The sequence below is a fragment of the Acomys minous genome (genome assembly GCF_964271855.1).
Source record: "Acomys minous genome assembly, chromosome: 8".
Taxonomy (NCBI): Eukaryota; Metazoa; Chordata; class Mammalia; order Rodentia; family Muridae; genus Acomys; species Acomys minous.
This window is the reverse complement of record NC_140489.1, coordinates 16499730-16512622: the sequence shown is the minus strand read 5'-3', so window position 1 is coordinate 16512622 and position 12893 is coordinate 16499730. Positions and strand designations below refer to the sequence as shown.

At 42.4% G+C, this 12893-nt stretch overlaps 1 protein-coding gene across 9 annotated transcripts in view; it reads left to right on the top strand.

Moving 5' to 3' along the window:
• The window catches only part of UNC79 (unc-79 homolog, NALCN channel complex subunit), a 243657-nt gene that overhangs the window by 51902 nt on the left and 178862 nt on the right, over nucleotides 1–12893 (top strand). For all 9 annotated transcript variants that reach the window (XM_084793187.1, XM_084793186.1, XM_084793181.1 and 6 more), the window contains exons 4-5: nucleotides 1817–1987; nucleotides 10844–10936. In XM_084793187.1, coding sequence (XP_084649313.1) covers nucleotides 1817–1987; nucleotides 10844–10936 — 264 coding nt within the window. The remainder of the gene's footprint in view (nucleotides 1–1816; nucleotides 1988–10843; nucleotides 10937–12893) is intronic.

Genomic DNA, 12893 nt, shown 5'->3' with positions numbered 1-12893 from the left:
AGACTCGCTGGTGCCTGTGCTCTGTGGTACCCGGTCCTAAACTCAAGTTCCGTGGAAGGTCCACTGGGTTAGAGTAGATGCCCTTATATTTTAAGATCTCTTGACTGTGGCATTTCACTTGGTAAATGGCAATCTTAGTACTGTATGAATCTTGACAATGATTTATGAGTTTGCTCTCATGCCTATGCCTGCCTTGTGACCTTATCTTGATGTTTATCTATTGTGTCCTTATTCTGCATAATATAGCTTAGATAAAAATGCACAGTTCATTCTAGAGACTAGTCTAGAAAACCAGAGAGCGCCCTTTCTCCCACGGCTCTCTATAAAACCTGGGTCATAAGGGACCGTGGACCTCGCAGCTCTTCAGTGAGAACTGCTGAGCGTTGGTCCTGCCCTCTGATATGGGAGGCTTCCTCTGTGAGCTGAGTGGAGGGGTGGCTGATGGCTCAGGGTTTGAGGCTCTGTGCTCACTGTGGGTCTGGGTGGCCTGTAGGAGTGACCAGGAGCAGTTCAACTAGGGCCGAATTGTGATTTGGGCAGTTGCTACTCTCTCCAGGTCTGTTTCCTTGGGTGGAAAATGCTCCAGGTGAACTTCCAGGCCTTTGCAGTGCTACTAATCCGAAATTAGGCTTTTAAGCCTAAGGCTGAAAAAGGCTCAGCGAATATAGCTGAGGTGTCTCGTGTGCATAGCTTGATGTCAGTCACACTAAAACACCTGTGCATTTTCTGCTTGTTGGGATGATTCGTCCTGTGGTCCCTGACTCTCCAGGCCCCACATTGACCACACTGTCAGTTGACATGCTGCTGGTTGATACGGCATGTTAATTCTCCTGACTATGAGAAATAATTTTAGGAATGCACATGCTTCTGGAAGACAAATCTGGGCCAAAGGAGACCAAAGCCTAAGACTTTGATATGTTAATGAATACAGAAGTGATCTGTCTTCATGTCAAGCCTTGGCTGATGGCCTATATTTTGAGAGGTTTGGAAGTATCGCAACGTACACTGAATGTAATGAATTTACTCTTCATATCTCCTAAAAGCTAAATAGTTGTGGTTTGCTTTGAAGGTGCTTTATTTTCACTTCTCGTGCAGGTAACAATGATAGTAATATTAATGGCAATAAGTAGTAGCTAATTTTTTGGAGTACATGCTATGCTATGCTGAGCTCTTTGTATTTATTTCATCTAAACCTTCTACAGAGCCAGGTAGGTATTGTTACTATTTGCATTTTAAAGCCTTGGGAGAGTATTTTGAGGAGGGCTGACTTTCCTGAGAGCTAACCAGCTCATGAACTCCTTTCTCTGAAGCACACAGAATTGAGAGCTTGCAAACTACCTCACTGCCCCAGGCATCAGGTGTAGGACCAGTGTGGCTTGGTCAGTGGAGCAGGAATGGCCAGATTTTATTTCTAATAGTTCTCTGGGCTTTTCTGAAAATTCTAGTGGGCACATCCTTGTGTTCCAGTTATCTTTGTGAAATGCAATGGAGCTTAAAAAAAAAAAAAGGAGGGTGTCAGAATCCGCTTTTCACTTGGAAGGTGCTTCGATTAATGGGATCAAGGGTCACCTGAATAGCGAGGCTTATAGGTGACTGATACACTGAGGAGAAACCCAGGGAACAGATTTATTTCTTAATATGCTCATCAACTAACTGCCTGCATTTTACTTAGCAGTGCATTTCAGAACTCTTAGTAGGAAGGGAACAATAGCCTTTGTATAATTTAAACCAGCTCATTAAAACTTAAAATATAAGACTAGCATAGTTTGTTAATGACACCATCTTCAGTGGCTGACTACTTGATTTTGTTTTGTAGATCTTGGACAGTCAATATTTTATACGACCACGTGTTTGCTACCCTTTCTCAATGATGATGTTCTGAGCACTTTGCCCTACACGATGATCTCAACGCTAGCTACCTTCCCTCCATTTCTTCACAAGGATATTATTGAATATCTTAGCACATCTTTTCTACCAATGGCTATATGTAAGTTCAATCTCACCTAGCCCTGAATTATCTTTATATATCATGCAAATGGAAACCGTGTTTACTGTTACAGGCACTTCATGATGCTGATGGCATCACTTGAAATATATGAGAACTTTGATTTAAATTCCATGGTTTCAGGATTTACATTATGTTGGAAGCCGATGAGGTGAGGGACAATTATGCCTCAGAATCACTTTATTCACTCGGCTTGCCCTTGCGGAGTAGGGAGGAAGAATGTGTCAAAGCATTCTGTGTTTCCCACTTATAAATTACAGTGTCTTTTTCCACATTAGAAAATGGTGGGCAGAGTGCTGCCTGCTGTGAAACTTCTTCTCGTCTGCAAAGGCAGGTGGTGGGTGGAATGGAAAAGCAGCAGAGAGCGAGCCTATGTAGACTCCGTGCGGCCCCAGCCTGTCCCAGATTGCTGTCGAGTGTTGTGCAGCTCAGTTCAAGTGGCTAAAATCTAATTCAGCGCTGATGACTGCCTCGGCTTTCCTTCTCGGTATTTCGATGACAAAAATGAGTCAAAACATATGGAGCCCTTTGAGAAAAGCCGAAGCTTTTTTAGTCCTGGGCATGTCATACAGTCACAAGTCTGGGACCAGTCCTATTTATGTTTGTTTGTTTAGGCTTTTTAGAGATAGGGCCAAATCGATCCAGGCTGGCCTGGAACTCAATTGGCTATGTAGTCAAGAATGGCTTTGAATTCTTGCTCTGATGTCTTGGACTCCCGAGTGCTGGGATTATTGGTGTATGCCATTGTGCCTGACGTCATTCTGCAAGCATGAGAGCAGAGAGAAGAAAACGCTGCCTGGTAGCTTCTGTGCTCACGTTCTCTTCTGGGTCCTTTAGAGGTGGATTGTGGATTAACCTATGTTTCAGGGAATAATCTGAAAAACCTATGGTTTTAGAACTCGGCAAGATCCCAGCTCTGCCGCTGACTAGCTGTGTGAATTTATTAGGCAGGTGACTAAGTCTTTGGTTTTTATCTATGAAATAGTAATTGTAGCTGCCTCGTGAATAACCACAGCTGCTCCATGACTAGTAATTGTTGCTGCGTCTTGAGTTGTCCAGGATTAGCATATTTAGTCTGGGACACTAGTAAAGTTCCATCCTGGGGCCTGGCACTCAGTAGGTCTTACTTATTTCTCTCATTTGGTTCTTTTGTTTGTTTGTTTTTGTTTTTGAGACAGGGTCTCTCTGTGTAGCCTTGGCAGTCCTGGACTCGCTTTGTAGACCTGGCTGGCCTCGAACTCAGCGATCCACTGCCTCTGCCTCCCGAGTGCTGGGATTATAGGCGTACGCCACCACCACGCCCAGCTTCTCCTTTGGTTTTAAAGACAGGCTTTTTCTATGTACTCTTTTTGGTCCAGTACTATGTCACTCATGGCTATCCTCCTGCTTTAGCCTCCTCAATACTGGGGTTACATGTGTACCCTGCCATACCCACTTTCCTTCTCTTGATTTTTAAAAAAATAAAAATTGCTCTATTGGGCATGTCCAACTCCTAGTAGGAATGCTAGCCATATCAATGCCATGTACTTGTGCCCTTATTAAAGTTGTTGCTCTGTGTAACAACTGGCAAATCCTCATACCTTTTGGGATATATGGGCTTATCTTGTAGTCAAATTTAATTTAGGTACAGAACCGTAATTTTCATGTTTTTTTTTTTTAAAGCAGAGTCTGACTCCTTTCCTAATTATCTAGCCAAAGGGGAAAATGAGCAAACCGGTGATGCCGTTCTGAGCTGTAGAATATTCCATTCTTTGTTTCACCTGTGTGGTTTCATGAAGCAGTGCTGGCTTGTGGATATAGTCTTAGAATTTCGTGATCTTATTTTTAAGTAAGTAATGTTGGCTATTAAGCAAACGACCAGACATCTTTTTAACAAGACTAGCGGGTGAGACCATATGTTCTTCCTTTTCTAAAAAATATTTATTTATTTTATATATATGAGTGCTCTATCTGCATGTATACTTACATGCCAGAAGAGGGCATTAGATCACATTATAGATGGTTGTGAGCCACCATGTGGTTGCTGGGAATTGAACTCAGGACCTCCGGAAGAGCAGTTAGTGCTCTTAACCTCTGAGCCATCTCTCCAGCCCAGAGACTGTATCTTCTTAATAATAATCCAGTTCACTGCATCCCCAGCTTTTAGGATTAGGGTGGTAATCTGCAGAGAGACACTAATGTAGTGAGCTGCTGACGTTGTACTGAAGATTGGTCAGGTCTTGGCGGCTCCTTTTCTTCCCCTAGAGCTGGTGACTGATTTCTCCTTGATTAGAAATGGAGATCGCCAGGCATAAACCTTGTCATGTTAAAATCTTTGCTTTACACAATTGTCTGAAGCAACTGAGTACTCCAAATGAGTGATGCAAATCTAAAGAAATTGTGAATGTCACTGTTTATTAGTGGGATAGCTTGAAACAAGTTGAATCTCCTTGGCTGTTTCTGGCTTGGTGATCTTGGTTGAATAACATCGAGGTTATTTTACGTAAGTGGCATATACCTTTGTCTAACCCAGTCGTGGGCCTGGCTGTGTTCACTTTGTTATTTGGGTTTTAGCATGTTAGTTTGGGCTTGGCTTCTTAGCACCCTCCTGGTAGCTCAATAGGAGTCGATCTTTGTCATCTTCAAGTCTTTGAGTTTCGGTGGCCGTCTCCACACCCGTGGTCAGGTCACTGAGTTGTCTGCTTTGTACACAGACCTAAAAACAGAAGGGATGGGCTTCCAGATTTCTGTGAAAATGGACCGGGGTGAGGATGTGAATCTTAGTATTTTATTATGGACACTGTTTTTGGTAGTTGTTACAGCATTTAGAGATTCAAACTGAAACAGGGCAGGGACATTTTAAACATGGTCCAGAATATTTTTTTATTTCAGTATAAACGTGTTAGAATAAAAGGTGTCACATTCTCTGAATGCTTGACAGTCTATGCCAGAGGGCTTGTTGGACGTGAAGGTGTGCAGTTTTGTAATGTCAACACTTGGGAGGCTGAAGCAGGAGGATCACTACCAGTTCAAGGTCAGTGAGACCCTGTTGCAAACAATGAAACACAACACAAGACCAAAAAAAAAAAAACCTACAGGAAGATGTTTAAAAAGTATCTCTTTGGTACGGTATTCCTATAGTCAATGTAAAGTGTGCATAATTTTTTTTTCCGTTTTTAAGTGAGTGTCATTATTGATTATATAACCAACGATTACATAATTAATGATTATATAATTAGTGATCATGTCATTGTCTGTGTTACTTAGATGATGAAGTTTTCAGCTTTGAAGTGGATCTAGTTCTTCAAACCAAGCACTGGCTGCATTGCATATATGCTGTTTACGCCATCTTTGCCATCCCACTAATTGCTTACGCTTTTATTTTCAAATAACCCTTTTTGAGGTCTTGTAGCACATCAATTTATTATGAGAATTCTCCTTGACATAAGTTTTTCTTTTTCACTCCTTTAATAAATAAAATATAGCTCTCTTTAGTCCATATGTGTAGAATATACTTCGTTTATGAAAGTATATTAAAAGAGTTACTAAGAATGGCCACAAAAAAATCATTTGCACATCACCATGGAAACCTCTCTTTTTCCAATAAAAGACTTGTGATTTGTGGACCCAGTTGAAATACGGATGGCTGGAAGACGCTACTTCAGTATAATTGTAAACAAGTGTTGCTTAATGTGGGCTGTCTTATTTTGAAGAAAGAAGCAGAGCTGAAAGAATACAGCTCCCACCCCCCTTGCCTTCCCTCCCTCCCCCCCTCGGGCTGTGCTATCTGCTCCAGTTTCTTTCCTGACTTAGATTTTCACATCCACTGACCCTTAGGAAAAAGAAAGGTTCACTCAAACCTTTGTGTTGACTCCACTGACCGTCTGGTTCCAGGCTTTGGGCCAAGGATCATTTATTGTTCGGTTTCAGCTACCACGTGGGATGCGTGGGATAGTTTTGTGGCCGCATGAAGACTAATCTTACACAGAAAACAGATAGCAAAAGACAAGCTTTTGATGACATTTGAATAATCATTACCATGCATATTCCACTCGCTAGCTAATGATTGTATTCACAAGGTAGGTGCTGCTGTGAGAGCTTTATTGTTGAACTGTGAGAAATGTTCGGTGCCAGGAGTCAGTGGGGACAGAATTACAGCCATTTGGCTGTTGACAACTCTCTCTCCCTTATTCAACTTTTATTTTCTTAGATATAAAATTGCCCTTAATTGTAACTCCCCCATCTTCATCCCATATTTGTTGTAAAGACCATGAGATAAAAGCCATGTGAGACTGGAATGTGAATATTCTATGATGTGGTACAAATATGTGATGGGTCAAATACCCAGGCAAATCATAGATGTGGTAACGGAATCACGTGGCAGTGAATCCTGACACGACTCCACTGAGCCGTCCATGTTGCTCTTAAAGACGCCGCTGAGGCAAAGGGCCACCAGGAGACGTCAGACTTTCCATGGCTGTGTTTGTTGCTCGTGTGACAGCCCACATAAAACCACAACAGGTTTTGAACTCAGGGTACTTGAGTTGGGCGTCTTGAATCTATGGCTCTCCACTAAGCCAATTGGCAAGTAATTTAATGCTGCATAGACTTTGGGGTCATGGGACCCTGGCCTTTTCTTTAAGTTCAGCTGATGCCTTCTGGAGTCAAAGACCTTCCGTCATTGAGCACAGTCATCTCTGCTTGCACAGCCCAGGGCCTGCGAGGGGAGAGGCTGCCTCTTCTCTTTCCACATAATGCTATCTGGCCACTGTAGGAAGTGACTGTGTCATGTGTATTAGGAGTTTCTTCACCTTAGGTGACTCCCTTATCTTTATCATGTAGAAGACTATAAAGCCAATGGGACTTATTTGAGTGTATCCCATTTTAGACTATCTTACAGCGGTCATTTGGATCAGTCTAATCGCTTCAGACCTTCTCTCTCTACCTCCTTGCTTAGGCTTCCTAGTGCCCGTTCTTTACCTCAAACCCAGAGCTGCCTTTCAAGCATATCGATTAGATCATGTTATTTCTCTCCTCCAAACCACCTAGCCTCCTGTCACTCTTAACAACCAAGTTCCGTGACCTTATTTGGCTCACTAGCCCCTCTGTGATCTGGCTGTGGCCAACCTCAGCACTTTCACCAATTGCTTCTCCATGTGACCACTTTGGACTCCCCACATCAGCCTTTCTGAGATTTTACAAAGGCACCCATCAGGCTTTTGTGTTTACTCTATACAATTTCCCTCATTTTGGAGTTGTTCTGAATGATCTCATGATGTGTTTCTTCTAGGTCTCAGTTCAAGCACCACATCTTTTAAAGAAATGTGTGTGTGTGTGTGTGTGTGTAGAGAGAGAGAGACAAAGAGACAGAGAGATATGGGAGGAGACTTTGGGGGGGGGAGATTCATGATTCATATAGAGGCCAGAGACAACATTTGGGTGTCAGTCAGTTTTCTACACCTTCTTGAGGCAGGATCTCCTTTGTCATCTCTTCTGCTGTGCCGTGTACTCTAGGTCAGTTGGCCCAAGGTTTCTGATGGGTTTTCCAACATCTGCCTTCCATCTCGGTGTAGGAGCTGCTGGGACTTCGGGTGCATGCCACTGTACCCGGCTTTTCATGTGGGTTCTGGGGTGGAGGTCGGATCATCAGGCCCATGTAGCCAGTGCTTGTACTCCTTGGGCCATCCACCTGGTCACTCTGAAGGATCGCATCTTTTGAGATGCTCCCTTCTAATCTAGTGCAGAACATCCCGTCATTTTCTTTTCTGTTCCCTTGCCTGGATTCCTGTTTCTTCACGGATGTTTGTCCCTTTCTGCCTAGCAACAACACTGTCCACAGAACTTTCTCTGACAATGGAAATGTTTTATAAAACTCTGTGCTGCTTCCTACTATAGCCACTGTCACATATGGTTACTAAGCACACATGATGTGTCTACCAAGGCTGAAGAATGCAATTTTTAAGTTTTATTTAATCTTAACTAAAATACATGGCCATCTACAGCTAACGGCCACCACACTGCACAACCCAGCTCTGGCAATGCTTGTCCTTTTGATTGTAGTGTTGATCAGCTGGGTGACTGGAGCATTAGCTAGGAATGTGCTTGTCTTGAATTGTCATTGTCCTAGTAATTAGGTTGCAGCTAGCTCATCTCTCACTTAGAAAATGGCTTTTGTTATCTGCTTACTTTTAAAGGCAAGAATCATGTAAAAACTGCACTTATAGCACCTTAGGAATTGTCAGATGCAGGCACATGTTCAGAGACTGGTACTGTGGAGAAAGGAGATTTTTGTCCTGGTGCTATTGGGGGGGATAGGGAAAGGCCTGGAAGTTTGAAATTATATTTCCTGAGCACAATGGTCTCTTCCCTTAAATTGTAGGTGGTTTTGTTTTCTGTGCTCTCATGGGATCGAGCTGCGTATCGGTTTACATCATGCCTTTAAACAAGATTTAGCAAATGATGTGTGCTTGTGCATGCTTATTAAATTAGAGCCATGGTGATTTTATTCGGTCTTGTAGAAGGCTTTGAAATTGCAAGATACGGTCTGTTTATGTAAGCACTGGAGCCAATTTCCTGGGGCTTGTGTCCTAAGGGAACTCTTCTGGCTTTATGGATGGCCATACTTGAGGGACAGCATAGATTTGCAGAGGTAACAGGGACATCCAAAGGTCGCTAAGCCATCTGGGCAGTTATCCAAACAGACTTCACTTAAATCATCTGAGACAGTTGGGCATTGCTCCCATCTTTAAAGGCCTCTGGGCACAGTGGCTCTTAACCTCTCAACAGTTTTCATTGTTGAAAAATGCTTATTATTAAAAAGTTTGAGTTGAATTTAAATAAAGGTGAAAACACTTTTCACCAAAAGACTATATATGTGGCAAGAGAAAGGAAGAGGAAGTGAAGAGGATAGGGGAGGGAAACACACACACACACAGAGAGAGAGAGAGAGAGAGAGAGAGAGAGAGAGAGAGAGAGAGAGAGAGAGAGAGAGAGAGAGAGGGGAGAGAGATAGGGAGAGAGAGCGCCTTCTGTTGTTGAGTATGTTGGAGTAGGAATTCCTTTTTCTTCTTCTTCAACAAAGGGGACAGGAGCATTGCATAAGTGTGCACCCTTCTCAGCCCTCAGTAGTGGACAGGCATCCCTTTGTTTTCCTCTTGTCTCTAACAGTACTTCTCAAACGCAGATCCAAGGCCAGCTTGCATGAGAGGCAGCCGCTGAGCTTGTTAATTTAACTGAGAGTTCCCCATTCCCCACACTGGCCCAGCTAGGATCTCCAGGTGTGGCCCATACGGAAGCTGAATGAGAAACAGGCTGAAAGATGGAAAGCGTGTGTCTTGTTCTTCCGAATTTGATTCAAAGCTTGCACTTCTTCAGTTTATCCCACTTGGCTCGCCATCCTCAGCCCTCAGGGCAGTGCACTTACCTCTGTATCGATCCTTGTCTAGTTATTAGCATTGGTTCCTAGCGTAGAGCCAGACAGATCCAAGCACCTGAATCCCACCTGCCCTGTGGACCAGCCACACACAGCCGCATACATGCACTTGAGGTTATCTGCATTTTGCTGGCTGCCTGCCTCCGTGCTCTTTAGTGCTTAGAAAACGATGTTGCCTTGGTGAGTCCTCATCTTCCATGTGCTGTTTTTCCGTGCTTGACAGCATGGTATCTAAGCATCTCTGGAAGAGGCTTCTTCAGCTATCTCTGTGGAAAAGGGACTTTATCTTATATTATAATGTTAATAAAAATCTTCATTTTGTGAGGGTCCTCTATCAATTATTGCTGGCATAAAAACGCCCTTTAGTGAAAACATGTAATACCAAATAATTTCCATCAAAGCTAGTTTTGCCCTACTTATGGAGCTACCGGGTCTATTTCATTAGAAAGAGACAATTTTAGTATAGATTTTGATGTCACCACGAACAAGCCACTTAAAGATGTGTCCAAGTGGGTATCATGGTTATACAGCAATTAGATGAGTTTTGAAGACACCTGCTTGCATTGCAATTGGACATTTGTCGGCGTACAATAAATATTATTCATAATTATTCGCAGATTCAAACAACTCAGATCAATGTGAAGAGAGTAAACCTTGGGAACTGGGAGGGATTTCTCGTGGTAATGAAGACAGCGGTGGGGTTCCATGTGGAGGTTTGAATACAGCTGCGTAGTAACGTCTGAGCACTAAAAATCACTTAGAAACCAATGTGATAATCCTCATAATATGTGATTTAAGATTTGTGTGCATAATTAAATAAGAAGTCACACATCATCTGCAGCTTGTTGGCCTACGTCTCTAATCTCCCACTTTCTTATGCGGTTACCGTAACATTTATGTGCCTTCATGTTCGGAAATAGAGATCACACCTAAGTACAACTCTGACAAAGCCATTATATTCTGGTTTTAAACCTTCTCCATGTGGCTACACTCTAGATGTTTTTACGGTGGCAGACAGTAGTAGCATTTGCATGCCAGAGCATCTGTGGTTGTCCCTCTCTCCCCCCTCCCCCCCCCCCCTGTGAATTACTTTTGGCTTTGAGGCTGGAGATAGGGCTTAGTTTGTAGCATTTTCTTAACAAGTACAAGGCCTTGGATTTGACCGCCAGCGTTACATGAACTGGGTATAGTTGTGTATGCCTGTGTCTCCAGGTAGAAGCTGGAGGATCAGGAATTCCTGACTACACAGAAGGTTTGAGGCTATCCTAGGGTACAAGAGACACCATCTTAAGAAGAAAGATAATGTCAATACCCCTCCTCCCGGCTCAGCTTTCTCAGGATGCCCTTCCATGGTTCTGTGTTAGGAAGCAAGTAGGGACTCATATCTAGAAATTCATCCGTGTCTAATCAGAACATTTTGGTTACAGTGGGCTCCTCCAGGAGAGAAGGCGTTCCGGCCCATGTTAACCTCTCTGCATCTTCCATGCTCATGATTGCAATGCAGTACACCTCTAACCCAGGTAAGTAAAAGGCTGGCAGCTTGACCAGCTCCAAGACTCTCACGAGGCAGCATCCAGCAAGCAAGGTTCTTTCACGTGAGGACTTCTGTAGGCAGAAGAGACAGTAGATGTGTTAAAAACAGACGTCTGAGTGAAAATAAATTTGTCTACTGCTAGCTGTGCTGATTTGCTTTGCTAGGAAACATTGTAGAATGTTGGAGGGTGAAGTTTTAGATGACTGGAAACTGACCGCTATATAGAAAAGGTTAAATTAAAAATATACTTTAAGGCTGCTGTGGTGATTTGTACCTGTATTCTTAGCACTTGGGAAGGTGAGGCAGGAGTTCTCTCTCTCTCTCTCTCTCTCTCTCTCTCTCTCTCTCTCTCTCTCTCTCTTTCTCTCACACACACACACAAACATACACACACAACATATGTATACTACATATATTGACTCATATGCATACATATATATGCATTGTATATGTGTACTGCACTTTAGTCACTGGTAATAACTAAAGCAGTGATTTGGGTAAAATTTCTTTATTAATGCCGTAGAAATATCTCTGAACATAAATCTTTTTTTTATTTCTTTTTTTTTTTTTTTTAACCAATTTTCAGCTTTTTCTTAGGCTATATTGATGGAAGGGGTGTGTTATTTCAAGGGCTAGACAAAAATTAGTATTCTTCTAATTGTAATGAGAGAAAACAGTTGTTTGGTGGTGAGTTGTCCTTTAGTATTGTCTCAAACATTGTGTTAGAGCTGAATAGCAGGAGAATAATAATGGATTTCTGCTTTTGTGTCTTAGATTACTTGTGGTATTGGATGGGTTTGCCTAGGGTGTTTGATTGTGTTTGTCAGGGTCACTGCAAATTAATTTGGAGGAATTGACCTAAAAGGCAGCTAGCTCCCTGTTGAAGTGATGTACAAGATATGAACTCTATTTTTATTTTCATTGATTGTTTGTTTGGAAAATAAGAACATTTTATGGCATTGTTTTTAATCTATTTAAGTAGAATATAATAATTGAGTTTTTGATTTTAAAACTTTAAAGAATAATATTTTCATTAATCCTTTGAGATTTCATACAGAGTATTTATTTCATATTCACTAATACAGCTTAGTCTTAGTGTCGCCATGTGTGTATAGTTTTTGTTGTTATGTTGTTTGAGATGGGGTTGTGCTATATTGCCCAGTCTGATCTTCTGGGCTAAGTCAGTTCTTTGTTTCCAGCCTCCCAAGTCACTGGAATAGGCAGGTGCCTGCTTCTATTCTCTGTTTTGGTTCACTTGGGCTCTCATAGAAGGCTTAAAAGCAGCAAATATTTGTTTCTTCAAGTCCTGGAACCCAGGAAGTCTAAGATGCAGGCCCTTTGGTGAAGGCTTACTCCTTGGTGCATGGGTGACCTGTTTGTGCTGTCTCCTCTCACGAAGGAAAGGGAAAGGGGCTTTCTGAAGATACCGTTAACAAAGACACTGTCACATTGGTGAGGGTGCTGCCCTCATGATGTCGATGTCAGTGCTTCCTAAGGCCCTGCCTCCAGCATTATTATTGGGTGCTAAGATCTACCATGAATGTTTGGGAACACAGATATTTGGTTTATCTGCACTCTACCCCATCTCTCTAATTTTGCATCCTTTTCACACCTAAAATACATCAGTGCTATCTTGACAACGCTGAAAGTGTTAACTCATCCCATTATCAACTCAAAAACCTGAGGTCCAACAGTTCATATAAATACCATAACCGTCAGCTTTGAGACATGACTTATCCCAGAAGGCTGTGCTCCTCAGCTGTGAATGTATGAAAGGGACTACGTTACAAGATTCCAAAACAGAACTGTGAGGTCTGGGCCAGCAGCTCAGTGGTAGATCACTTGCTTAGCATAGGGACAGCTGAGAGCTAAATCGCTAAACAAAAGCAAACAGATAAGTAAATAATAAAATACAGAGCTGGGCCAGCGGGAGAGTAGATATT